This window comes from Stenella coeruleoalba (assembly GCF_951394435.1).
Source record: "Stenella coeruleoalba genome assembly, chromosome: 19".
NCBI lineage: Eukaryota > Metazoa > Chordata > Mammalia > Artiodactyla > Delphinidae > Stenella > Stenella coeruleoalba.
This window is the reverse complement of record NC_137165.1, coordinates 24,309,996-24,337,649: the sequence shown is the minus strand read 5'-3', so window position 1 is coordinate 24,337,649 and position 27,654 is coordinate 24,309,996. Positions and strand designations below refer to the sequence as shown.

General features: G+C 42.1%; 1 protein-coding gene across 1 annotated transcript in view; it reads left to right on the top strand.

Moving 5' to 3' along the window:
* The window catches only part of CA10 (carbonic anhydrase 10), a gene marked incomplete at its 3' end in the record, with an annotated part of 619,202 nt that extends 597,295 nt beyond the window's left edge, over nt 1–21,907 (top strand). Inside the window, exons 7-10 of the mRNA XM_079905707.1 lie at nt 2,908–2,980; nt 17,017–17,171; nt 20,204–20,378; nt 21,885–21,907. Coding sequence (XP_079761833.1) covers nt 2,908–2,980; nt 17,017–17,171; nt 20,204–20,378; nt 21,885–21,907 — 426 coding nt within the window. The remainder of the gene's footprint in view (nt 1–2,907; nt 2,981–17,016; nt 17,172–20,203; nt 20,379–21,884) is intronic.
* Between the last annotated feature and the right edge of the window lie 5,747 nt (nt 21,908–27,654).

Genomic DNA, 27,654 nt, shown 5'->3' with positions numbered 1-27,654 from the left:
GACTTTAAGGCAAGTCAATGACCTTATTAATGACCTTATTCACAGAGCTGGGAGGGGGAAAAGAGAAAACAACATTTAAAAACTTTTCCCCCATATCCCCATGCTGCCCACAAACATGGGGCAAATAACTATATCCCTCAACCAGCCCCAATTATGATATTGATAACCAACTGATGCATTCAACCTGGGTCAAGCTTATTGTTATGAAGCTTAAAGATATTTCACAAAATTGTGCCATGCGTGTCCAGGGGCTCACAATGCCAGGCCTTCCATGAGTAACTCTCACGGCCAACATGGGCTGCCCAACAGCTCCTGACCTTTGGTGAGTGCCTCAGTCCCTGCCACTGACATTGCCTCACTTTGCTTAAAGCTCCTAAGTCAGTGTATGTCATCCTGGAAGTGCAGGCACATTACAGCTGACACTGTGATTGATTCACCAGGAAGTCAGCCTCCTAACTGCAAACTCCTGGTGTGTTTCACAAGCTCCTGCAGAAACACTCTTTCCATCGAGATTACTGATGCAGGTCCTGCTGCTTCCCTGCGGGTTGTTGAATGGAACATATGCCCCAGACCCTGAGGTCAGTGAAAGGATGGTGACTAGCTCCTGCATCTTCTCAGGCCAGTTTGGCTCTTAGGGATGCTTCTGTTCTTTCCCTGAGCAAACCTGAAGCTTTCTGGCTAGATCTCAAAATAAGCCACAGCACTTCTATCTTTGTCCAACATAATCAACTCCCAGATGCTCCACAGTGAGTTATCCAAGCTGTGACTTGTCATTCACTCATCCCCAAACACTGACTGAGCATGGGACACAGTCCAGCCTTGTTCTGGACACTGGTACCTAGAAATGACGTGAACAAAACCTCTGGTAGCCCTCCCCTCCTGCTGATCTTTCTGCCTCTCCTCCCCAGTTCCTGCCTCAAGGTAGGCAGGAACAGAAAATGAGAGACCCTGTATCTAGGTCAGCTGAGCCCTCAAGATGTCACCCTGGCCCAAAAGCTGAGCCATAAAAGCACTGGAATTGTTTGTTAAAACAAGAGATTTGTTTATCTGTGGGTTTTACCTATCTCTGTCCCCTCCTAATCCCCCACCCTTCCTATGACCACAGGGAACTGAGATTTGGCTATAATTGCTGCTCAATCACATACCATTAACTTCCCACTTAAGCTCACTTATACCAAGTACATATTTTATCCTCTCACCCACACAGCCAACATGCTAGAGCCCACAAATCATCTGTGTGCACTTTGGAAATTTTTCAATTATTTTTAATCAGCACAAAAATGTCTAATCCCAATGTTAGCTCTGCCCAGACTCACCGGGTACCAGGAAACCAAGGCACCCGATTGAGGGACATGGCAGATTCCTCACCTGCCACGACAATCTATTTTTGGCTCTCCTTTCATGGACTGCATCAACACAAACAGGCAGCTTCAGGCTATCTTTTAAATAGCTGAAGAGGATGTCAAAGTAGAAATTGGATTCAGCACTAAAGCTTCCAGGGATCAGCAGTGTTTAATTTGGGACTTTTCTCCATTTGGAGTGGGATTTTACCTCCGTTGAACATTGTCACTCACCAAGCTCCCCTTGGTGTATGTCTCACCACAACAACACACCCAGGAAACTGCGTGGGAAAGGAAAGGCAGATGGAGGGAAAATAAACAGTCTGTGCTTTCTGCAAACTAAAAATTACCTGTTGCTTATCTAATAATAATAATAATCTGCTGCAATTTTCCCAACCCTCAGAATAAATCAGATTTAAAATGTTGATGTGTCACAACATCCGATTAACAGCTGAGGTGTAAATTACAGAGCACAGCTGAGCAAGGTAGGAGAAAAATATCTAGGATGAACAATGGTCCCTAGAAAAAGGCTGAGTAAAAAGGGAGTTGTTAAGAAAACAGTATATACAGTCTTGTGGGGGCCCATCACAGTCTCCAAATTGTGGTTCCCTGGCTTAAGCCCCTGGAAACTTGGCTTGTTCTCCAAACAAGGAATTTGGAGACCTAACAGCATGGGCATAAAATGGGAACTGATCCCTGAACATCTAGTAAAATGTGTCACCCATAATAGGAATTTGGTAAATAATTTTTGGATGGATGAAAGGACAGATTGATGGATGATTGATTGATTGACTGAATGACATGGCTTATGATATATTTGATTCATGTAATACTGAGCAGTGGTATAAGATTCTATATTATATCCTAGAGATCTTTTTTACCTCCTGATATCACTGATCTGAGTACTCTTTCTCTCACTCTCTACTTGGAAAACTATCCCCTTCTTAATATGTCACTCCCTACTCCTTACTTAAAACCCTCTGATATTTCCCCATCCCTACAGGATAAAGTTTAAATTCCCTAACATGACACTCAAAGCCTGACATGACCTAGCACCTGCCTACCTCTCTATCCTTACCTCGCATCCTTCCCCCATACTCTCACCTTCACCTACACTGAAATACTTCCCTGGGCATGACTAGTTCTCCCATGTCCATGTGTGCACAGTCCTCTGTATGTCATGTTTTTCTTCACTTTTCCTCCTTTTCCACACTATACCACCAAAGCACTTTGTTAACTTCCCCTGATCCTTCAAGACTTAGCTCAGGCCTTAGTGCCTAAGATTCCCCAGGTGGACGGTCTTCCTCTAATATCATCATACCTGTAACTCTATCATAGCACTCTTCACACTAAATTATAACCATTAGGTTACTTACCTGTCTTCTTTCTCTAGACTGTGGATTCTGGAAAGTAGATTCTATATATTTAATCTCTGAATTTCCAGCCATCATAGTGTTTATAGCATGGTAGGGACTCAATAAATATGAGTGAATAAGTAAATGCATGGAGGCGATGTTTATCTTGAAATAGTACTGCCCAGTTATTAATATTTTCTTTTCTCCCCTAGGTTTCTGATTCATCAAACCCATTTCTTAATCGAATGCTCAACAGAGACACTATCACAAGAATAACATATAAAAGTAAGTTTGGTTCAATTTCCTATATAGCAACTATTCTATAAAGGTTAGTCCTGTCTGAAGTCAGAAAGGCAGAACTGATGATCTCCAAGGGCCTCTTTCAGCTTCATGATCCTTTAATTCTGTAGAAAGTCACTCTGGAGAGTGAAGGTAGGCTAAGAAGCAGCTCATTTCAAACAGAAGCCCCCAGAGTGCCTTTGTCATCCATGTCTGTCTAAGGTAATAATGATTATTATGATGATGGTCATCATTACCCCATGGATTGGTAAAGAGCTGGGGGACTCTGCTAGCTGACAGACTCTACCATGTCAGCTGGCCACATTTGGGGCTTTGCCAATTATGTGATTGAAAAAGCATTCACCAGGTGGTTTGGATCCAACTTCAAAACATCCAGAAGCCCTCAGCGAAACCACATCTCCCTCTCTGTGTCATTGGGTCTCCCTTTCAGGTGGAGGCAGGGTGGCATTTTTCTTCATTTACATGTGTGATACGATGACCTAGAGAACTCTGTCCGGTTTCCTTGGGTTTCTAGAGTGTTTTATCCCCAGAATCCTTAAGCAAAAAAGAGAGAACAGTGAAAAGTTGAAGGGAGTAGAGGGGAAAGGATGCTACTGTCTTCCACAGCAATCCCAGAGTTTGCAAGATTTGGGGATAGTTATGGGACAGCACACACCAAGGGAATGAAATGAAACAGTATAGGAAAAAAAAAATTTAACTAATTAAGAGTGACCAGAAAAGTGGAATTCATGTGCCAATTTTGTCTTTAATCAAGGAACTTCCTCACTTTGACTCTGTTTCCTCATTTGTTAAGTGAAGAAGTTGAACTTCAGATTTCTAAGGTCTTTCTAAATCTAGGATTCTGAATCTGATCTTTGCAAATGTAAAAAGCAACACACAAACATTCTAACACCTCACATCCCCTTTGCGTATCCTCACTTGGTGGAGGCCACTGGTGCTTCTACCTCCAATGGTGACGTGGAAAGACAGAGTGAATGCTTACAGATCTCACCTCAGACTGCTGGAAGGAGAGTATGGAGAAACCTTCTCTTGTTCAATTATTCATCCATTCAGCAAGCATTTCCTGCACACCTGCCTCATGACAGGCACCAAGTGAGGCTCCTGGAATAAAAAGATGGGCCAGACACCAGCCCTCCCCACAGGCACTCGCTTCCATATGAAGTCACTTCCATATGAAGAGGTTGGGGTTGGGGACGCTGGCAGTGATGAATGAACCTGGAGAATCACCTAGAAGAATTAAGTTATCTCCAAAACCATACCACCCTGCCTCATCAGTACCCCTATGGAGTCCTCTCTAAGTTCAAACTTAGATTGATCAGCAAAGGGAGACATTTCTGTCTTGTGTGCAAACAGTTTTTATAACTGCCCATAAAGGATTATTAGTTTTTTTTAACTTTTTTGATTAAAAGAGCATAAAAATTAAATAAAACGTTTTCAAATAATCTTGAATTTGCAGTTTAGAGACCATGAAAAGCCATGAAATCATACATTAAGCCTCAACACACAATCTAAAAGATTGCCAGCTACAAAGTCAATCATTAGTGGGACTTCCCTCCCTGCCCCACCCCCTAGCTCTGGTCTGATTAGTATTAAGTGATGTGGCTGCTGCCAAAGATGAAAGCATCCATATGGGTTTGTGCTATGGGAAGATGGCCTTTCTTACAAATAGGGGCTAGAGAGCCAGGATGACAGATCTTGTTGGAAACAATGATGAATAGCAGTTATGTGGCTGAGGGGAACTTCAACTTCATCTGCTTCAAGGGAGATGTTCCTGATGACTCATCCTCATTGGGTCTGTAGGAACTGAAAAGGACAGACTTTGGCAATAGCTGAAGAGGATAGCAAAGTTAAGACCAAAGACCTTCATTCATTTGTTCACTAAATATTTGCTACAAGTATTTATTAAGTGGTCCTGCGTGCCAGGGAGTAGAGAGATCAATAGAACATGTTTCCTGTCCATGAGCCCCTCACTCTCTAGTCAGAGAGACAGACATATCATAGTGTTTCATAAAGATCTGTATAGCAGGGGATTTCCCAGGTGGTCCAGGGGTTAAGAATTCACTTTCCAAAGCAGGGGATGTGGGTTCAATCCCTGGTTGCGGGAACTAAGACCCCACATGCCGTGTGGTAACTAAGCCCATGCACCACAACTACTGAGCCTGCACACTCTAGGGCCCGTGTGCCACAACTAGAGAGCCCACATGCCACAACTACTGAGCCTGTGAGCTCTTGGGCCTGTGTACCACAGCTAGAGAGCCTGCACACTGCAACTACTGTACGCCACAACTAGAGAGCAGAGCCTGCATGCCACAACTAAAGAGCCTGTGCACCACAACTACTGAGCCCATGCACTCTGGAGCCCACATGCCACAACTAGAGAGAAGCCTGCACGCCACAAAGAAGAGCCCAAGCGCCACAATGAAAGATCCTGCATGCTGCAACTAAGATCGGACGCAGCCAAATAAATAAATACATGTCTAAAAAAATTTAAAAACTTTGTGTAACAATTATAATATATTAAAAATAGGAACAGAACTCTTTGGGATCATAGAAAATCTGCCTAAAATTCATGGCAAGGTTATACATAGCAATTGCTATTCAAATAAGCACTGAATAGATGAGTAAACATTTGGTAAGAAAAGACAGCAAGAAAAGAGGGAGGGAGGGAGGGAGGGAGGGAGGGAGGGAGGGAGATTCCAAGCAGCATATACAAAAGCAAGAAGAGCATTTAAAGGACTCAATAGTTCAAAGGAAGGAACTTTGCTTTCATCAGCTCTTCCTCTCTGCCCACAGCACGTCCAATAAACATTCATTATGGCCTGAATAAATGGAGAAACGAATGGCCCCCTACGGGGGCAGAGGGAATGGCAGGAAAGATGGTCTGGAGTCAGATCTTGAAGGGTCTTGAGAACAGGCTAAGGAGTTTATGCAGAAGCATATTTGAAGAAATGCCCTCACTGCCCTAGATATAGGCTCCTAGAAGTGGGACTAAGAGAGAGCAGGAGCGCCCCCTTCTCTTGTCCCATCATCTATCTGTCAGGGCCAAAGGGAACTAAAGCAAGAGAAAGAGACCCAGTATGGGGAAAGGTAACTGCTTTACATCCCTAATCACAGGTATTTTGTGCTTTTACACTGTTGGGGAATAATGGAGGTATTCCCAGGAGCACTTATCACATACCTGAAGGAAGTAACACTGCAGGGATAATTATTGGCCTGACATGTGGGAATGGCCTAGACACTGTGATGCCCAGGACACTGTGGCTGAAAGAGATTGATTTTCACAGAAGGAAAGCACTAGCACTCTTCCCTCCAGCTGAACGCCCCAGGGCAGCCAGCTCTTGGAAGTTTGGCCAGCAGACGGCAAGAAGGGGAGTTTCTGAAACAGGAGTCATTCACATGGACACAGCCAGTGGGTAGGAAACACAAGCCTGGAAGTCCCCCCCAGAGGCTCTACAGGAAGCAGCAGGTTATTCATTGGCCCATGAATTCTGGTAGAGACAAAGACAACACCACCTGCTCAGGGGCAACTATCAGAGTACCCTGCTTTCATACTTTTAAGCAAGCAAGAAAGAGATGGGTCCCCACAGCTGCCACCCAAACACACTACCCAGGGACAACTGACTTTGGCCCCCACCCACTCTCCCAACCAGCCCTTCTTCTGATGCTACCCAGAACTACACCCCAGCAGAGCTTCAGTCTGCCATACTCACGCAGCTGTGGTACCCACTCTACAAAGTGCTCATCATCAGGAACAAGGAAGAGATGCTAACCAAACACTTTCTTCACTCTAGGCTCTGTGCTAGAGCTTTATGTGCAGCACCTTACCTGGTGCTCACAAAGTCCCATCCTCAATATAGATACAATTGTTATACCAGTTTATAGATGAGGAAAGCAAGGCTCTAAGAAGTGAAGCCATTTGTCAAGGACACACACCTAGTGAGTGGCTCTATTAGTCAGTAACATCTGCATAATAAACAAGCATTCAGCAATAGGCATTGATTTCTCACTACTGCATCTGTGGGTTGGTTAGAGTGGCTCTATATGTCTGCAGGTCAGTTAGGGCAACTTGGCTCCACAAAGCTCTCATTTTTCTGAGATCAAGTACTTCTTATGCTGGGGGTCAGAAATGTGTGATGTTCCTTAAGACCTAGGCTTGAAACTCACACACTGTCACTTCTATCTACTTTCCACTGGTCAAAGCAAGTCATATGGCCAAGCCCAACATCAAAATACTCCCATGGAATTGGGGCTGAGGAGGGAGTGAACATTTCCTGAACAATAATTTACTCATCCATAGTGAGAGAGCAAGCATTCCATCATAGGTCCTCCCGGGGACTTTTCTATGCTCTTACTTTCCTACTGTCTTCCTCCCTAAGGAGCAAGGAAAGCTAAGCTCTGAGGTCTTAAAACTAGTTGTAATGTTGATACTTTCACATTACATGAAGCTTATCGGCATGTTCTTCTCTTAATTCCAAATTTAGTTCAGTTTGAAGAGCCATCTCTTTGCTTTTTGCACTTGTTTCCACTCTGGAAGGGACATAAACTATGCACAGAACTTGTGGGTACTTTAAAAGTTCAGGCTCATACCATCCTAAGCCCCCTGCAGCTCCTGTCTGTCCCTTGACATAGGACTACCAGTGGAAACCACTGTCATTCAAGGGAACACAGTGGCACTGCCATTATTAGGCACATACAGAAACCAGAGAAGGCATAGAGATTGGTACTAGATGGGTCAATCTTCTCCATCAGTCTTTCCCTTGGAGGCCATTTGTAATGAAAAGTCAATCTAAAACTCTGAGCAGAGAGTGACATGATCTCCTGACAAAAGGATCTCTCTGTTTGCTTGCATAGACTATAGGGGCATGAACAAAAGTTGAGAGATGATTGCAGCAATGTTGATCGTGATCAGGCCAACTTGGGAGAGGTGATGAGAAATGATTGGGTATATTTTGAAGGAAGAGCCAAGAGATTGACTGACAGATTGGGTGTGTGATATGAGAGAGAGGAGTCAAATATAACTAAGGTTTTTAGCCTGAGTAAATGGAAGGAAGACTTTTCCATCATCTGAGATGGGGAAGGTTATGGATGAAGCATATTCATGGGTAGGAAGGGAATCAGAATTCCAAATATGTTAAACTCAAGATGGGCATCAAAGAAGAGGTGTGGAGTCTAGGCAGTTGGATATATGAGTCTGGATTTCAGGATACAGAACTACAGATATAAATGTGGAAGTCATTGGGATCCAGATGGCATTTAAACCTGGGTGAGATCATGGGAGAGAATAAATAGAGAAGAGAGGCGGACATATCCTCACTTTTAAAAGATCCCCATGACTTAAGATTGTAAATAATTTCTAAAGATATCTTTTAAATCCTACCCTGGATGAGGCTCTGGTATGTCTGTCTCATCAACTGGCTCAGGAGGTACAAAGAGGCAGGAGTAAGCATGGACGCATGGGGTGAAATCGCTACAAAATGGCAGCCAGTAGGCACACAATCCATTTGCTTGATTTCAACATATATTAGATGACTAGGGAGAAAAAAATGAATTGTGCAAAATCATTCTATTGATCCAGTTGAGAAAATCAATGCCAGGTAATCCATAAAAGAAGGAAAGAAGGAGAATCTTGCCAAAAGGACTGGGAATTTTGGAAGCCAACATTCTGGTAAAAGCCACTATACTTATGGGATGTAATGTGTTCTAGTGAAGATATATAGAACTAAGCAGACCTGGGCTCCTGGCTCTACCACTCTTTTCTGTGTGGATTCTGGCAAGTTTCTTAACCTCTCTGAGATAATTTCCTCATCAATAAAATGAGGATACTAATACTGACATTGAGAGTGTTGGGATGAAGATTAAACAAGGCAATGAGTCAGTTGCCTGGACATTGACTGGTATAAACCAGGTGCATAATAACATGTGTTTCTAAATTATCCTAGGTATGTTGTGGTCAAATCCAGCTTCCTGGAGAGTGGGAGGCAGGTCACTATAAAACTAAATAAAAGTTATTGTCAAGGTGAATGCAATACAGGGCACACAAACAACAGAGCTTGTTTACTCTAATGAAACCCAGCTCCTGCATGGGACCCGTATATTGGATGGCAATAGCCTAGTGAGCTTCCACTCTCTTTGAAAGCTTGGATTTCATATGTCTGAGCAAATCTTATAAAACACTCTTACTTACCCAGACTGACGATGGAAAAGACCAGCCTGAATTAATTTCAGGCTGAATTTAGAAAGTCTTTTAAAGAAAATCCATTTTATTCAAGTTAAATTCGCCTTCAACAGATTAAGGGTCAAGACTGAAATCATGGCATTGAAAAATGGATTTTCTGGAGGAGATATTCGTAATTTACTTGAAGTATTTTAATTGTTTAGTGTAGTGTATTGGAACAATGCCAATATCCCTCCATTTTCCTTGTGTTAATTAATAAGTAGGCACAGAGCCCCAATTACATAAAAGGTGACATTCTTATCATTTGATTTTCCACCTGATTTCATGGGGTCAGCATTATTTTTTTTTAAAGAATATTTATATTTTCAAGTGGAGCAAAGAACCTTCTTAAATGGGTAAGAGGGAGTTGTTATTAGAACAGTACACATAAATGAATGCTTTCTTCCAGGGTCCTAGGACAGTGGAGTATTTTAGTAGCTTCATTCTCTTTCAGTTTCATATACTCCATTCATTTCATAGACAGTAAATACAATGGTGAACTTCAGTCCAATAAGAATCCAAAAGATTATAGATTCCAAATTTGAAAGGGTCTGATTATTGTCTTAATACGTATTTCCAGCAAGGAAATAAAAGCACACAACTCAAGGTGTTTTGAGGAAAGCTTTTAAACATGGTGTTTTGAGCCCTTTAAAAATCTTTTTTCAAACTTGCCTGTTTATAACTTTGCTTTAGCCCCCCCTACCCCAACCCTGACTAAAACATGAATGTGTAGGCAAGGACAGACCAACTTGTAACTGCCTTATACTTCTCAGTTCCTTGGGAAGTGTTCTGTGCACTCACTCCTCAGAGGAACACAGTGTTAAATGTGATGAAATATCACCAGGGAGCTTAAGCATGTTACTCCCGGTGACTTTCTCTATGCTTAATTGAACTTGTGCTTTCATTTCAAATGAATGGATTTGGAAATGTTTTCACAGAATGCAAAATGCAGCATTCCACTCCCCACGTTGCAATCCAAGTAGTAACTATAGTCAGCAAGGAAAAGGAACATCTTACCTCCATTGAATCCAGTTCTCGGAGGCCCTCTTTTTCATTTTTCATTTGTATAAAATGAAAAATCATATTACTTTATTCTTTAGCAATTGCCTTTTTTCATTTCAGTTGAATTTGCCTCAGATTACAAGAGGAAATGTCATTCCATATGAGAAAATTGCCAAAGAGTTCCATATTAATCAGAAGTTAGTCCAGTATTGATTTCTGGAACTGCTGTGCCTTTTTCTCACTGGCATCATTCTCTTTGAATGGGAACTTCATAATCAGGAAGTCAGGCGATGTTAAATCTCATCAATGTCACATAAGTTAACACGATGCATTTACCAGAGGCTGCCATCGAAGTTCAGACTAAGGGAAAGATTTCCCCGCTATGTGATACTAGGCATTTCATCATGGTGTATTTCAAAGAAAGAAAGAGAGAGAGAGAAGGAGGGAGGGAGGGAGGGAGGGAGGAGGGAAGGAAGGAAGAAAGAAAGGAAGGAAAGAAAGAGTCAGCTTTAGGAGTTGTGTCCAAAACTAAGAACTCAGTATAAGATAAGGCATAGATTCAGCAAGAGCATGTCATAAAACCAAAAGCACAGCTGTTAACTTCTCCAATCATTTGAAAGAATAAACTGGGGCTATCAACTGTGTATAAATATTCTCTACCTACTGGTTATCCAAGGGGTCTTCCTGTGATGTAGAGGTATATCCAACACATTGAAAAAATCACAACACTGTCATACCAAAAATTTGACCTACAGAAGAAAAATTTATCTATGTAAGCTTGTTTATATTGAAGGATATTTGGGGGTCTATAGATTATATTTTAACCTAAAGATGACTTTAGCAATTATCCAGAATATTCTTGTGCTCACAAGTAAGAGGTTACATGACTTATCCGTGAAGAAAGAGTAAGTTACTGGCAAAGCCACAGTTGGAACTTAGTCTTGAATTAAGACTCCTGCTTGAAGTCCAGGGCTTTGCCCTCTATATGATGATGATGATAGACAGAAGATAAATAGATGATAGGTAGATAGATAGATATAGATAGATAGATAGATGATAGGAAACCTCTCTATAAAACTACTCATGAAAATTTATTTCATGCCATCACTTTCTTTCAGTAAATATCCTTAAAACAAGCAAAGGCATGCATGATAAGCTTATTGGCCTCTGAGCTTCACCCTAAATTTTTATCTCTCTGTTTATAAACAACTCTGACCTCTAGATCTTTGGCATCCTTACTAATGAATAGAGCCTTGAGAATTTGGAGAGCAGAATCCATCTTTCAGGACATTAATTCTTAGGCTCCTTTTTGTCTACCATGACAAGAGGATAACACTGACACGCACAAACTGTTGGTTTTCTGCTGGCTGCTGCATGGACAAGGTAGTCTGTGGGTAATAATTACTTCCTGACCTGGTAAGCCATGGAAGACACCCCAGTGTTCCTTGACACTAGGGCTGAAAATTTTCTTGGGTCCCACTGCCTCTTTTCTGCCAAATACATCAAGCAAGTCATTGTGGGGAGAAAAGAAGATATAAAAAGGTAGTCAGTAGTTCTCAAATTAATCCCTAAAAGATAAAACAGTGATTTAATGTCAGCCTTTGAGGCAAAATGGTGAGTCATGAGGACAAGTGTTATATGTTAAATGCACACATTACAGTTTCAGCAATGTAAACGCAAAGGTGTGTTTGGTGCAGAAACAGTAACACCACATGGAGACAGGCAACAGTCTCCGTCTCATTCTGAGATCTGGGGTATGACATATTTGGGAGTAGTGGTGAGCAGCATGTATTTAAGCTAATGGTATAGACTGAAGCCTCAGAGATTTTCTCCCATAATCTGACAGATGATGTTGCCTCTTCCTCTTTTATTTTCTGTCCAGAGCCACCAGCAGGTGAAGCTGCTGGGCAGAGACCATTTCATTCATGCATGCAACCAATGTTTAATGAGCACCCACCATGTAGTGGACCCCATGGTAGGGCTTAAGGAATCAGAGATAAAAGACGGAAGCCCTTCTCCCAAATGATCTCACAGTTTACTGGGACATTCAAATAGGTTAGTTAATTATTGGCAAGCTAATTCAGTAAATATGGTGTAAAAGGAAGGCACTAACCCAGTGTGGGAGAGCCAGGAAGGCTCGGGGAGGCCAAGCAATTGTTATCCCAGGAAAGCTGGGCAAGGACATTAGTATTGGTGAGTACTTGCCATGGGCCAGGCAGGCCCTGTGCCAAGTACTTGAAAAGTGTGATCTCATTTGTTCCTCAAAAACTCTGTGAGGCAAGTACTCTGTCTTAGGCAGGTCAGCCTGCTATAATAAAGCAGCATAGACTGGGTGGCTTATAAACAACAGAATTTATTTCTTATAGTTATGTAAGGATGAAAATATGAGATGACAGTGCCAGCATGACTGGGTTCTGGTGAAATCCCTCTTCTGTGTTGCAGAATTCTTGTTGGATTTTCACATAGCAGAAAGAGAGTGAGAGAGCCCTCTGGGGTTGTTTTTAAAAGGACACTAATCCCATTCATGAGGGCTACACCCTCATGAGCTAATCACCTCTCAAAGGCTCTGCCTCATAATATCATCACATTGGGGATTAGGATTTCAATCTATGAATTTGAGGGAGACACAACCATTCAGTCCACTCTCCACTCCAACCATCTGCATACTGAGAAACTGAGGCTCAGATGGTTACCTGCATGCCCAAGGTCATGCAAATGGTGAACAGCAAAGCCAGCACTGAAACTCCAGTCTGAGACCAAAGTTCACATTCTTCACACAGGGGTTTTTCCAAGTTCTGTAGTGTGAGGAAATTAAAAGGGCAAAGATGAAGTATGCATATTAGCAGATTCATGGGAAGAACAAAGTGGTGAATGAGGACTGTGGGAGGGTAGAAGCTGCCATGTTCTGTGGCAACCATTGCACATCTCACAGGTGACATGGGTGAAGAGGAATCTCCTGGCAGGACCACAGCAGCAGAGCCTGGGATATCAGCACAAGAGTGTTTTGGAAGCAGGTTTTTGCCCTGCTATGTGGGTTAAATCCATGAATGTAACCTGTTGCTCCTGACCTTCCCCCTGACCCCAACACACACACACACACACACACACACACTCACACACACCCTGTCCTCAAATACAGATGAAACACAGAGGCTAATTATAGTTTCAGAAAAACATAAATGTTGTTTTTCTTTACTCTAGTCATGCCTGGAATGCCCCTCATTCTATGGTCTCCTTCCATCTCTCCTCCCCACCACACCTAATAAAATAAAATACAATAATAGCAGACACAGACCTACTAGAGAATGGACTTGAAGATATTGGGAGGGGGAAGGGTAAGCTGGGACAAAGTGAGAGAGTGGCATGGACATATATACACTACCAGACGTAACATAGATAGCAAATGGGAAGCAGCCACATAGCACAGGGAGATCAGCTTGGTGCTTTGTGACCACCTAGAGGGGTGGGATAGGGAAGTTGGAGGGAGGGAGATGCAAGAGGGAAGAGATATGGGGACATATGTATATGTATAACTGATTCACTTTGTCATAAAGCAGAAGTTAACACACCATTGTAAAGCAATTATACTCCAATAAAGATGTTTTTAAAAAATACAATAATAGCAGCATGCTAGAGTACCCAATATGCTCCAAGTGCAAGCTTGGTTAAACAAATCACATTGACCTTTAATAAACATGTGCCAAATGCTTCCTTTTCTCATTCAATATGTTAATCTTCAGGCCAAGCCACCATCAGAGGAAAGATCATTAAGTGCAAATTTGATCACACTACTCCTCAGCTTAAAACATTTCCGTGGCTCCACATTGCCTACAGGATGAAGCCCTAATTCCCAACAGCACAGAGAAGGACCTTCTGGGTGTGGCCTGTACTGACCACCCCCCCAGCCTTATTCCTCACAACACCCCTTCCCCTGCATCTTACCCATGCACTAGCTGTCCTGAGTATGTGCTGCTCTGTGTCTTTAGCTTTCTTTACTGTGACCATCTACAGTGCCCTTGACAGCCACCCTTACCAGCCACACACTGATTACCTCCTGTTGTTCAAGATACAGTTCAGGTCAGCTCCTCAATTAATCCTCTGCAGTCCCACCCACCCCCAGGCATAACTGACAGCCTCTCAATGTACCCAGTGCAGATATATATCACTATCTCTGTGGTTTCTTGCTGTATTCACTTACATTACATCCTGCTTGCCTATACCTAGCTTAGTGCCTGACACATACTAGGGGCTTAAGAAATAGTTAGAGCCAAACGGTGGCTACTCAACATAAGCTTGTTGTGTTGACACCTGATCTAACTTCCAAGGACCATCACATCAGTGTATACTCTGGGCACCACAGTTCTGTCATGGAACCATCTGACTGCACAAGTCAGAGTACAGATCCAGCCCAGCTATATTCCAATCACTATGTCTCTCTTGGGTTTGTCTTGATTCCCTGATGTTTTGATAGAAAGGTAGAAACATTTAAATGGAAAGAGAAAGAAAGCCCGTTCTCCTAGTGTTGGTGTTCTAATCCAGCTTGACCAATCTCTCTCATGGGCATTTTGTCGACAGAGCCCTGGAGAAGTTCAGTTACCCTATAAGGGTAGGCAGAGGCCAGGAGAGGCAGTTTAGGATGAAGCAGGCTAACTGGTTTTATTTGCATTGTTCCAAACCACTGGATCAGTTGACTTGTCCTTAACTCAGTTGGCAAGCAAAGGAGCTCTGAAATCCAAATTTCCTTGGCAAAGATGGTTCTTTCTTATCAGAGAAACTTGAGTGAGAAATTTCTGGGGGAAGAGATGGGGAAGGTAAGGGATTTTTGCCCAGGAAAATGGATTAGCAGCATTAACGCTCAGGATAAGTAGGTACAGCCTGGGCCAAGATGCATTTATCATCACCATCCTGATATTAAGGTCAACATATTATATATTTTTTTGCAATTTGTTATCTGTCTCTTCAGCTAGAATGAGGGCAGGCATCTATTCTTGTTCACTGCTCTACCCCAGAGACTAACCCAGTATCCAGCACTAAGAGGTACCTAGTGAACATTTTTTGAATGAATGAATGACTTTGGCCTGGAAGTCAGGTGAGCTGGATTCCACTTTCCACTCTGCAGTTACCATCTAGCACTCTGACCTTGGGCAGGCCACTCTGCCTCTCTGATCTTCAGTTTCTTGTCAATGAAGATGTTATTATATGCCTGACCAATCTTATTAGGACAGTATGAGGTTCCAGCTGTATGTGAAAGCCCTTTTTTACCATTATACATACACAATACTGAATTTGAGAGATTATATCAACCACCAAAGAGTCAGTTCTTTCCCACTGGGAGTTGAACACATGGATGAGAAAATGTATGTGAACCTAGGAGGACTGGAGGAGCAGGTCTTATCCCTCTGCCAGCCAGGCTTTGGGTCCCTGCCATGTGTTCTTCAGGCTCCCTGGGCCGACCACAGTTGTGGACACTCATGGCAAACCAGTGGGTGCAAGACTCCTGAAGACATAGATTAGAGATCACTGGGGTACAGAGAGCAATGGAAGCCATGAATGTAGATGGGCTATGATGAGAATATAGACTGAGGGAAGAAAGAGCCTTGGACTGATCCTCAGGAAATGCCAACACTGAGTAAAGCAGGTAGAAAATAAGAATCCAGCAACAGAATCCTGGAAGGAATGGCCAGAAAAATAGGAGTCCCAAGTATGGTGTTTTAGAAGCCAAGAGAAGAGAGAAAGAGTCTGCAGAAAGAAGGGAGGAAGGATCATGAGAAGAGGAGGAGAGAAGTTCATTGAAATTTATTGACATTTGAAAACTCCAGTACATTATAATTTTATAAAAATACAACCAATGCATTGAATTTAAAAATCAGAATGAAATATACCAACATGTTAATGGCAGTTGTTTTATGTGATCAGAGTTATTATTTTCCTCTTTCTTTTTTCCATATAGTCTTATATGTATTTATGTTACTTTTATAATTGAAAAAGTATATTTAATAATAAAAGATATATGAGTGTGAATACCTTGAATAGGTATAAGAAGGGTTATCTATATGGGCCTTATGGAGAGGAGAGCCACAAAAATGAAATCAGTTGTTGAATTTAACAGTTAAATCTCATGGTAGGATTTGGTCTGACTTACTTTTCTAAAAATATTTTCTTAATGTTCTCTTAATTAAGCAATGCTAATAAATAAGGATGGTGACCAGGCAATGTTTTAACGGGTCCTAAAAGCCTTTAACTGTGTATTTCTTTATGACTATAATGTTATGGACCCAGGTATCAGGGACCATAACCAAGGACTTGACTCTTCCTATTCTCCTTGTGGTAGACCACATTACTGTTCACCAATATTCATTGTCTCATCCTATGGGAGGAATGTGCTTCCTTAAATCTCTAACATCAGCCTTGGCCATATGATTTCTTTGGCTAACAAAATGTGAGCAGAAGTGACATGTGCCAACATGTGCCAGTGTTTTAAGAGCCAACATATGTTCCACCATGCTTACTTTTCCTCCTATCATTGTGAATCACAGGGATCTAGACAGCAGCTGCTCTGATAGTCTGGGTCCCAGAGTATGGACAACAATGGCATGCAGGAAGCTCTCAGCCAACCTAGAATGGACTTGTAGCCGAGCAAGAAATAGAATTTTTTTTGTTTAAAGTGATTGTGATTTGGGGAACTGTTTGTTACTGTAGCCCATCCTGAGAGTTATAGTCTTCTGGAATCTGAAAAGAAAAAATTATCAGCAACACCAGCACTTTCTCAAGAAATCTAATTCTTAAGTCTTTTTTATTTCTCTAGATGATGCATATTTACTACAGGGACTTAATATAGAGGAACTATATCCAGAGACCTCTAGTTTCATTACTTATGATGGGTCAATGACTATCCCACCCTGCTATGAGACGGCAAGCTGGATAATAATGAACAAACCTGTCTATATAACCAGGATGCAGGTGAGCTTCTCTGTGGTCTTTTAGCTAATGGGGAAGATGATGTGAAGACTGGCTGGGTTTGTGGAGTGCTTATTGTATTAGTTTGCTAGGACTGCTTTAACAAAGTACCACAAATTTTGTGACTTAAACAACAGAAACATATTGCCTCACATTTCTGGAGGTTCTAAGTCCAAGATCAAGGTGTCTGCAGAGGTGTTTCCTTCTGAGGAAGTGAGGAATATGTTCCATGCCTCTTCCCTGGTTTCTGGTGGTTTTCTGGCAAAACTTTGGTGTTCCTTGGCTTGTAGGAGCATCACCTCAGTCTGCCTTCATCTTTATATGGCATTCTCTTAATGTCTGTGTCTCTTTGTCCAACCCCCACCCCCACCCCACAATAAGGACATCAGTCAAATGGGGTTACGACCTACCCCAATCAGTCATATTAGATTAGGGTCCAACCCAATAAGCTCATCTTACCTAATTATATCTGCAGTTTCCCTATTTCCTAATTAGGTCACATTCTGAGGTACTGAGGGTTAGGACTTTAACTTTTTAATCTGGGGGTACACAATTCAGCTCATCAAATTTATGTTTAAAGAATCAGCATCTGGGGCTTCCCTGGTGGTGCAGTGGTTAAAAATCAGTGGTTGAAAATCTGCCTGCCAATGCAGGGGACATAGGTTCGAGCCCTGGTCTGGGAAGATCCCACATGCCGCGGAGCAACGAGGCCCGTGAGCCACAACTACTGAGCCTGCGCGTCTGGAGCCTGTGCTCCATAAAAGAGAGGGCATGATAGTGAGAGGCCTTTGCACCGCGATGAAGAGTGGTCCCCACTTGCCGCAACTAGAGAAAGCCCTCGCACAGAAACGAAGACCCAACACAGTCAAAAATAAATAAATAAACATTTAAAAATAAATAAATAAAAAGAATCAGCATCTGGAAAGGCTTAGCACGAACTAATTATAGATGCACCCTACCTGTTTGAGTGAGAAAAGACAGCAGGGTTAGTTCCCAAAGTGTGCTCTACAACTCTAGTGTTCAAAAGGCAGAGCAAAATGAGTGGTTTGGTCAAATATGTTTGAAAAAGCTTTATCAGGGAACCCTCTTGCATGGTTAGTGGGGATGTAAATTGATACAGTCACTATGGAGAACACTATGGAGCTTCCTTAAAAAACTAAAAATAGAACTACCATATGACCCAGTAATCCCACTACTGTGCATATACCCTGAGAAAGCCATAATTCAAAAAGAGTCATGTATCACAATATTCACTGCAGCACTATTTACAATAGCCAGGATATGGAAGCAACCTAAGTGTCCATCAACAGATGAATGGATAAAGAAGATGTGGCACATATATACAATGGAATATTACTCAGCCATAAAAAGAAATGAAATTGAGTTATTTGTAATGAGGTGGTTGGACCTAGAGACTGTCATACAGAGTGAAGTAAGTCAGAAAGAGAAAAAAAAATACTATATGCTAACACATATATATGGAATCTAAATGTTAAAAAAATGGTTCTGATGAACCTAGGGGCAGGACAGGAATAAAGACTCAGATATAGAGAATGGACTTGAGGACACGGGGAGGGGGAAGGTTAAGCTGGGACGAAGCATTGACATATAGACACTACCAAATGTAAAATAGATAGCTAGTGGGAAGCAGTCATATAGCACAGGGAGATCAGCTTTGTGCTTTGAGACCACCTAGAGGAGTGGGATAGGGAGGGTAGGAGGGAGACGCAAGAGGGAGGAGATATGGGGATATATGTATATGTATAGCTGATTCACTATACAGTAGAAACTAACATAACATTGTAAAGCAATTATACTCCAATAAAGATGTTAAAATTTTTTTTTAAAAAAGTAGAAATAAAAGAGAAAAAAGAAATAAAAAGAGCTAAATCGATTTCATTGCTGGAAGGTTTCTCAGGGTCTTTAGAATGATATACATGTCAGTCTCCAAGAAGAGGCAATATGATATGTAACATTTCATAAACATATTTGAATGTGGGATTTTTTAGAGCATCTCACATTATTCCTAGTTGGGCTGGCTAGTATTTCTCAGAACTGAATGGGAACTAGGAGATCTGGCCTCTGAGGCCAACTTTACTAATGGCTCCTTATTAGCTCCTAAGCCTGTTGCCCCACTTCTTTGAAGTGAATTCTCTTCTTTGTAATGAAGGGGATAAATTACATGAGTCTATTCTATGATTGCAAGAGTCTATAAAAACTCAGAGGAAAGATAAGCAAAGGAAGCAAATCCAATCTCCTTTACAGGATATGTATTTACAACCCAACAGCAATTTGAACAATTTGAAGTATCTGATGCTATCTGTATTTACTGGGACTCTTAGTGACTAGCAACCCCCTCCATCTAACTTCAGCTTAGAAAAAGGATTTATCCATGAGATACTGGGTCAACTTATGGAATTTAAGATCAGAAATTGATGTCAGGAAGTCACTGGAATCAGAAGCCCAGAAGCCCTTTCTCTCTGTTCTCTCCTGCTCCCTCCTGCACCGTAGCTTCGTTCTCCTCTACTGCTAGAGAGTATTCTTTAGCTTCACAGTCCTGGGTGGAACATGGCTGCAAACATTTTAGTCCAGCTCCAGATCCTGATATTCACAGAAAAGGAACTGAATTAATCCAGCTTAATTTAGCTCTGACTCCTGGACCAATCACTGTAGTTTGAATAATATCTATGTGGGAGAACAATTCCCTGAATTACTGGACCCCAAGGTGTGATAGAAAGAAGAGACCCTGGAGAACACCCAGCTGGGTTTCCTCCTTTGACAGACAGTGTGTCATAAGACAGAAGAGAATCACTGACTTGTTCAGAGGCACACAGGAGCCAGGGAGCTTGAAGCCAGGCTCCCTCCAAGCATGGAGGCATCAGTGGGTTGTACCCACTGAACCCATGAATCAGGGTCTGTGGAGGTCTCAGGTGTCCTTTCCCACACAGCTGGCACTGCCCGGGTTGGCCACAGTCTACATGGTCTTACTTCTTTCCTGGTATGGGTGGATCTCACAGTTGTTTCTCTCTCCTCAGATGCATTCCTTACGCCTGCTCAGCCAGAATCAACCATCTCAGATCTTTCTGAGCATGAGTGACAACTTCAGGCCCGTCCAGCCACTCAACAACCGTTGCATTCGCACCAACATCAACTTCAGTTTACAGGGGAAGGACTGTCCAAACAACCGGGCCCAGAAGCTTCAGTATAGAGGTGGGTTCAGTGGCTCAGTGGGCAGTGGAGACAGGCCAAGCCCAGTCTTCCCGCTCACACCTACTCTGAAAGGCCAGGCACTATCTCCCATTGGAGGAGTCATGATTATAAGTGACATTTACATGGTGCTTTTCTATTGAAAAATTCTGTATTTCCTAAACAGAGACAGAGATCAAATCTTTAAATCTTGTCTGGCTCAGGCAAGACAGCATTTTCATTGCCTTTTTACAGAAGAGCCCAGAGAGGCTGATGTTCCCAAAGTTACGTGTTAAAACAGGACAGCTAGAAGCATTAGCGCTTTTAGTTATATACACAATAGATCCCCTTTTCCCCTAGAAGGTGAGCAAATAATTCTGGATGCCAGGCCATTGGGACCCAATGAGGTGTGTGTATGAATGCATCTTTTTCTAGTGCTATGTCCCTAGAAGTGACTATAATTCCTACTAGAGGGGACATTCAAGATGCCTCTCGCCTCCCATAACCCTCTGGTCCACACCCAGCCCTCTCTCTTCCCTTCTACACACTAAGTACCTATTGATCATTGTCATAAACTCTCAACATGGAAAGGAAGGTGGAGGAAGGACAGTGTCGTGGAGATGCCCCCAACCAGGAGTTAGGACACCCAAGTTGCTGCCATGGTTCTGACACTAACAAGCCATACAAACCCAGCCAAATCATTTAACCCCAGGGCTCTGGGTGTGTCTGAGAGAGAAAATTAAAGACAAAAATGTGGAGGAAGTTGGAGAGATAAAGTGGAGGGTAGAGGTGGTAGCTGCTTCTAAAGTTGCCTGGTAACATCCATAGTCCCCATATTTAGGCAGCACATTATTGTTTCAAAAGGGCTTCCCTATCCAGGCTCTCATATGCTCCTCACGACAATCATGAAGTAGATGGAATAGGGACACACCCAGAGTGCCAACTTTTTCTGCAAATGGCCAGATAGTAAATACAGGCTTTGTGAGTCATAGGGTCTCTGCCACACTCTGATGTTTTAGGGTGAAAGCAGCCATAGACAATATGTAAATAAATGGTTGTAGCTGTGTTCCAATAAAACTTTATTTACAAAAGCAGTTCACAGCTGGATTTAGCCTGCAGGCTGTCATTTGCCCACCCCTGGTCTAAAGCAGCACCATCCACTATGGCTTTCTGAAAGGATGGAAATGTTCTATGTCTGCATTGTCTAATAGGGTAGCTACTAGCCACATGTGGCTATTGAATGTCTGAAGTGTGGCTAGTGTGACAACGCAACTACGTTTTCAATTTTATTTATTAATTTAGATTTATATTAGCCACATGTAGCTAGTGACAACCCTATTGGATAGCTCAGGCCTAGAGGTTCATAAGAAAGTGGAGAGGGTAGTTGGGATACATACAAGTAAGCAGACATTTAGAGAACTGTCCCTTCCCCTTTGGAGTAAGCCCCCCAAACTGTGTGTAAATTAATCCAATTATGCCTTGTTTTGTGTTGTTTGTGTGTTTTTTTTTTTTCTCTCTCTCTCTTTCCAGTAAATGAATGGCTCCTCAAATAGGAAAGTAAGCCAAGAAGAATCCCACCTCAGTGAAATGCTACAACTGTGAATTGACGTAACCTAAACTGTCCCCTTCTTTCTTCTCTTTCTTTCCTCCCTCAAGCCTCATTCACTCTTTGGATCGGCCCTTTCTTCATGAAAATTGTCTGCAAAACCTTGGCAGAGGAATATATCTCTTACACACACTCACAAATACACACACAAGCACTCACACACACATACACACACATGCAAATATATCTACTCACATACACACTCATACAGCCCCCAAGATGGGAAGTTAAATTTTAGAAACAAAAGGCTCATTCATAAGAGGTCTTAGAAGAAAATAACCAATTAACCTGATTACAATTTTGATACTGTTTTCCGAAACAAATAAATCTACCGAATGAGAATTTTCAGCCTTGTATATTACAAAATTCTTCCAAAAGAGAGAGAGGAGAAAACACAGCTCTGACAGCATCAAGTGGACTTTTGTTCTTTGCATCAAGTAATCTCAAATAGTGTCCTAGGATCCTTTATGGGTGCTGGTGACAGGTGAGCCAAGACAAAGTTGGCCAAGGACACATTTCTAGATTGCGATTCTTCTGTTTACTCAACAATTTAAAAAGAAAAAAGGACAGATATTGAATAGATGCACATTGTATATATATATATCACCACAGACTATTAAAAAATGGAATTATTACCCCTCTTTGTCATATATGTGTAGTAGGATTTGCCAAGATCATATTGATCCATTTGCTGTTTCTTATTTTCCAAAGGTCATACATTGTGTTTGGTTATTGTTAACAGCTCAATAAATGTGTTTAACAAGTTAATTTCATTTTTCTGGCTATAGTCTATTCTCCTTCCTTACAGGCTAAGCCCTGGCTCCATGCAACTGCATTCTTTGGTTTCATTTGTTCCTTCATCTACATGTTTTGCTCATTTGCAGCCAGTTTTTACTGAGTTTGTGGCAATGGGAATGCATTTGCTAAGCAAGTATAACTTTAACTCCACTCCATGGCTCGATCATTCATATGAGGTGAGGTTCAGCCTGAGATAGTAGGTGACAGATTTCTTGCACTTCAAAACTGCCACCACCCACCCCACCCCACCCCCGTAATGCTCCCTTGAAGGAATGCACTTTGTCTTGTAAATTCTTGGGAAAGGGGTGTATTTTCTCTCCAGGTGCAGCTGGATCTCACAAAGTACAAATGAATGCCTTTCTTTTCTTGTTTATAATGGTCACTCACTGTGTTTGGTTACTGTCAAGAAATCAATAAATGTGTGTAACAAGTTATCCAGTACTGTGTCTGAGTTTATTGAGGAGGAGGGCACTCCCTGCTGAAGCCTCTGAGTCCTGCTGTGTCCACAAGCAATTGCATTATGGCCAGCAGGGCAGCCAGAGCCTCCAGAACAGCCTGTCTGGTCATTCCCAGAGCCAGGTAATTAATACCCTGTTGAGAAAACATATAGGCTTAGCTGCTGGAAGGGAAGACTTGGCTGTTCATTCAGTGGCCAAATTAAAAATAACTTTCATTTTTCCTTTCTGTTACAGCTCCAGAAAGAAGGGAAAGCACAGGCATGTAGGGTCTGTGCAAACGGGAACATCCACAAATATGTCAAAAACTTAAGCAAGTGGCTAGGTTTATTGATGACGAAAAAAAAAAATCAAACAGCCAGATAGTTCATATTTGAAACAATACACTTAATTTGATTTTTTCCACTTTTTGCACCAAAATTAGTTAGATGATGGCCTTAACCATGATGACATATGACCCTGTTTCTGAGCAATCATATTTTTCCAGAAAACCAGATCTGTCTGCAAAGATTTAGGGTGGGCAGGTGGCAGTCTTTCTTTGTATGGCTTGCTGCTTCCTCTCTAGGTCAGAATCTTCTTTAGCCTGCAAGGGCAGGCAGTGATGTAGTGTGTCAACTAGGCCTGGCTTCAAATTGTCACCGTACCACTTACCTGCTTGCTGTGTGATCTTAGGCAAGTTGCTTTACTTCTCTGATCTGTAAATCGGGGATGCTAATAACTACTTCCATGAACTATGAGGCTTAAATGCTATGTAGCTACTTAAAGCAGCTAGCACAATACCTGCAATGATTGTTCTATAAAGACTGACTATAGAGCACGTGCATTGCCTAAGTATTAGAGGTTTTCCTAGACCAGACCATACTTTCCCCTCCAGGGAGGGGTTAGCATCAGTCACAAAATGGGCATCAAATTAATACCAAATGGAGGAGACAGGAGGAACCCCTGAGTGACTAGGTAGGACGTGGGGGGAGTGAGGGGGGAGGAGAAGTGGAGACCAGATAGGACCGGTGTCCCTGAGGGGTGGCTGAGAGTGGGGAAATGTTCCCACATCTGGAGGGACCCTCGGGTGCTTGGAAGATCAGGGGAGCACACCTAGTGTTTCCCCCACCCACTCAGGCTCCGGGAAGCCTGCTGGGCTCCTGGGCCTGGTCCTCCATTCTCTGGGACTCCCTCCAACCTCATGGGTCCTAGGGGCGTGGGAGGGAGGGAGGATAGGGGAGGACGAGAAGAGGCAGACAGAGGGGGAGGGGACCCTCTAGGACCGGAGAATCAGGGGAGGCACAGCGGATGTTTCCCCCACCCACTTGGCCTCAGGAAGCCTGCGGGGCTCCTGTCCTCCAAGGCCCCGCTCCACGCCATGTTGGTCCTAAGGGTGTAGGAGGGAGGCAGCGTCAGTAGAGGAGAGGTGGATGTGGGGGACGGGGGGTCCCTCCGGGATCAGAGGATCAGGGGAGGCATGGAGGGAATTTCCCCCACCCACTCAGGCCCAGTGAGCCTGCTGCAGTCCTGGACCCGGTCCTCTGACCTCCAAGCGCAGAGGCACTCCTGGGACACTCCTGCTGCACTGAGCCTAAGCCCAACACCCACTCCCCACCCAGGGCTTTTCTGGCCCTGTGGGACCTAAGCATAGTTCCCTCCCACCGCCTAAACCCAGCCCCTGCCTAAGCCCCTCCCCTCAAGCCAAGGCTTTATCCAGCTTTTTTTTCTGAATTTTATTTTATTTATTTTTTTATACAGCAGGTTCTTATTAGTCATCCATTTTATACACATCAGTGTACACATTACAATCCCAATCTCCCAATTCATCACACCACCACCCCAACCCCTACTGCTTTCCCCCCTTGGTGTCCATACGTTTGTTCTCTACATCTATGTCTCAATTTCTGCCCTGCAAACCAGTTCATCTGACCATTTTTCTAGGTTCCATATATATGCGTTAATATACGATATTTATTTTTCTCTTTCTGACTTACTTCACTCTGTATGACAGTCTCTAGATCCATCCACGTCTCTACAAATGACCCAATTTCGTTCCTTTTTATGGCTGAGTAATATTCCATTGTATATATGTACCACATCTTCTGTATCCATTCATCTGTCAATGGGCATTTAGGTTGCTTCCATGACCTGGCTATTGTAATTAGTGCTGCAATGAACATTGGTGTGCATGTGTCTTTTTGAATTATGGTTTTCTCTGGGTATATGCCCAGTAGTGGGATTGCTGGGTCATATGGTAATTCTATTTTTACTTTTCTAAGAAACCTCTGTACTGTTCTCCATAGTGGCTGTATCAATTTACATTCCCACCAACAGTGCAAGAGGGTTCCCTTTTCTCCACACCCTCTCCAACATTTGTTGTTTGTACATTTTCTGATGATGCCCATTCTAACTGGTGTGAGGTGATACTTCGTTGTAGTTTTGATTTGCATTTCTCTAATGATTAGTGATGTTGAGCAGCTTTTCACATGCTTCTTGGCCATCTGTATGTCCTTTTTGGAGAAATGTCTATTTAGGTCTTCTGCCCATTTTTAGATTGGGTTGTTTGTTTTTTTAATATTGAGCTGCATGAGCTGTTTATACATTTTGGAGATAAATCCTTTGTTCATTGATTCATTTGCAAATATTTTCTCCCATTTTGAGGGTTGTCTTTTCATCTTATTTATGGTTTCCTTTGCTGTGCAAATGCTTTTAACTTTCATTAGGTCCCACTTGTTTATTTTTGTTTTTATTTCCATTACTCTAGGAGGTGGATCAAAAAAGATCTTGCTGTGATTTATGTCATAGAATGTTCTTCCTATGTTTTCCTCTAAGAGTTTTATAATGTCTGGCCTTACACTTAAGTCTTTAAACTATTTTGAGTTTATTTTTGTATACTGTGTTAGGGAGTGTTGCAGTTTTATTCTTTAACATGTGACTGTCCAGTTTTCCCAGCACCACTTATTGAAGAGGCCATCTTTTCTCCATTTTATATTCTTTCCTCCTTTATCAAAGATAAGGGGACCATATGTGTGTGGGTTTCTCTCTAAGCTTTCTATCCTGTTCCATTGATCTGTATTTCTGTTTTTGTTCCAGTACCATACTGTCTTGATTACTGTAGCTTTTGTAGTACAGTCTGAAGTCAGAAGCCTGACTCCTCCAGCTCCATTTTTTTTCTCAATATTGCTTTGGCTCTTCAGGGTCTTTTGTGTTTCCATACAAATTGTGAAATTTTTTTGTTCTAGTTCTCTGAAAAAGGCCCTCTTCTTTACAATTGTGGTTGTTTTACCTGCCAGTTGTTGTTTCATCTATATTTTTATTATTTCTAACATATCTGTTAGTTTTCTTATTTTAGTTTTTACTCTTTGTTATTGTTCTGTCCCTTTTTTTTTTCTTTTTCTTTTCTTTTTTTCCTGCCACCCCATGCTGCTTGAGAGATCTTGGTTCATGAGCCAGTGGTCAGACCAGAGCTCCTGCAGTGGGAACTACAAGTCCAAACCACTGGGCTACCAGAGAACCTCAGGGAGTATTCATCAGAGTGAGTTCTCTCAGAGGTCCTCATCTCAGCACCAAGACCCACCTCTACCCAACAGCCTACAAACTCCAGTGCTGGAAGCCTCAGGCCAAACAACCAGTAAGACAGGAACACAATTCCACGCATCAAAAAAAAAAAAAAAAAAGAGACAACAAAATAATATGTCACAGATGAAGGAGCAAGGTAAAAATCTACAAGACCAAATAAAGGAACAGTAAATAGGTAACCTACCTGAAAAAGAATTAAGAGTAATGATAGTAAAGATGAACCATAATCTTGGAAACAGAATGGAGGCATGGATTGAGAAAATATATGAAATGTTTAACAATGATCTAGAAGAAATAAAGAACAAATAGAGATGAGCAACACAATAACTGGAATGAAAAATACACTAGAAGGAATCAATAACAAAATAAATGAGGCAGAAGAATGAATAAGTGAGCTAGAAGACAAAATGGTAGAAATAACTGCCAAGGAGAAGAATAAAGGAAAAGAATGAAAAGAATTGAAGACAATCTTAGAAACCTCTGGGACAACACTAAACACACCAAATTTGAATTATAGGGGTCCCAGAAGAAGAAGAGAAAAAAAGAGAGTCTGAGAAAATATCTGAAGAGATTATAGTGGAAAACTTCCCTAATATGGGAAAGGAAATAGTCACCCAAGTCCAGGAAGTGCAGAGAGTCCCATATAGGATAAACCCTAGGAGAAACACACCAAGACACAGACTAATCAAACTGACAAAAATTAAATTCAAAGAAAAAACATTAAAAGCATCAAGGGAAAAGCAAAAAATAACATACAAAAGAATCCCCATAAGGTTATCAGCTGATTTTTTAGCAGAAACTCTGCAGACCAGAATGGAGTGGCAGGACATATTTAAAGTGATGAAAGGGAAAAACCTACAACCCAGATAACTCTACACAGCAA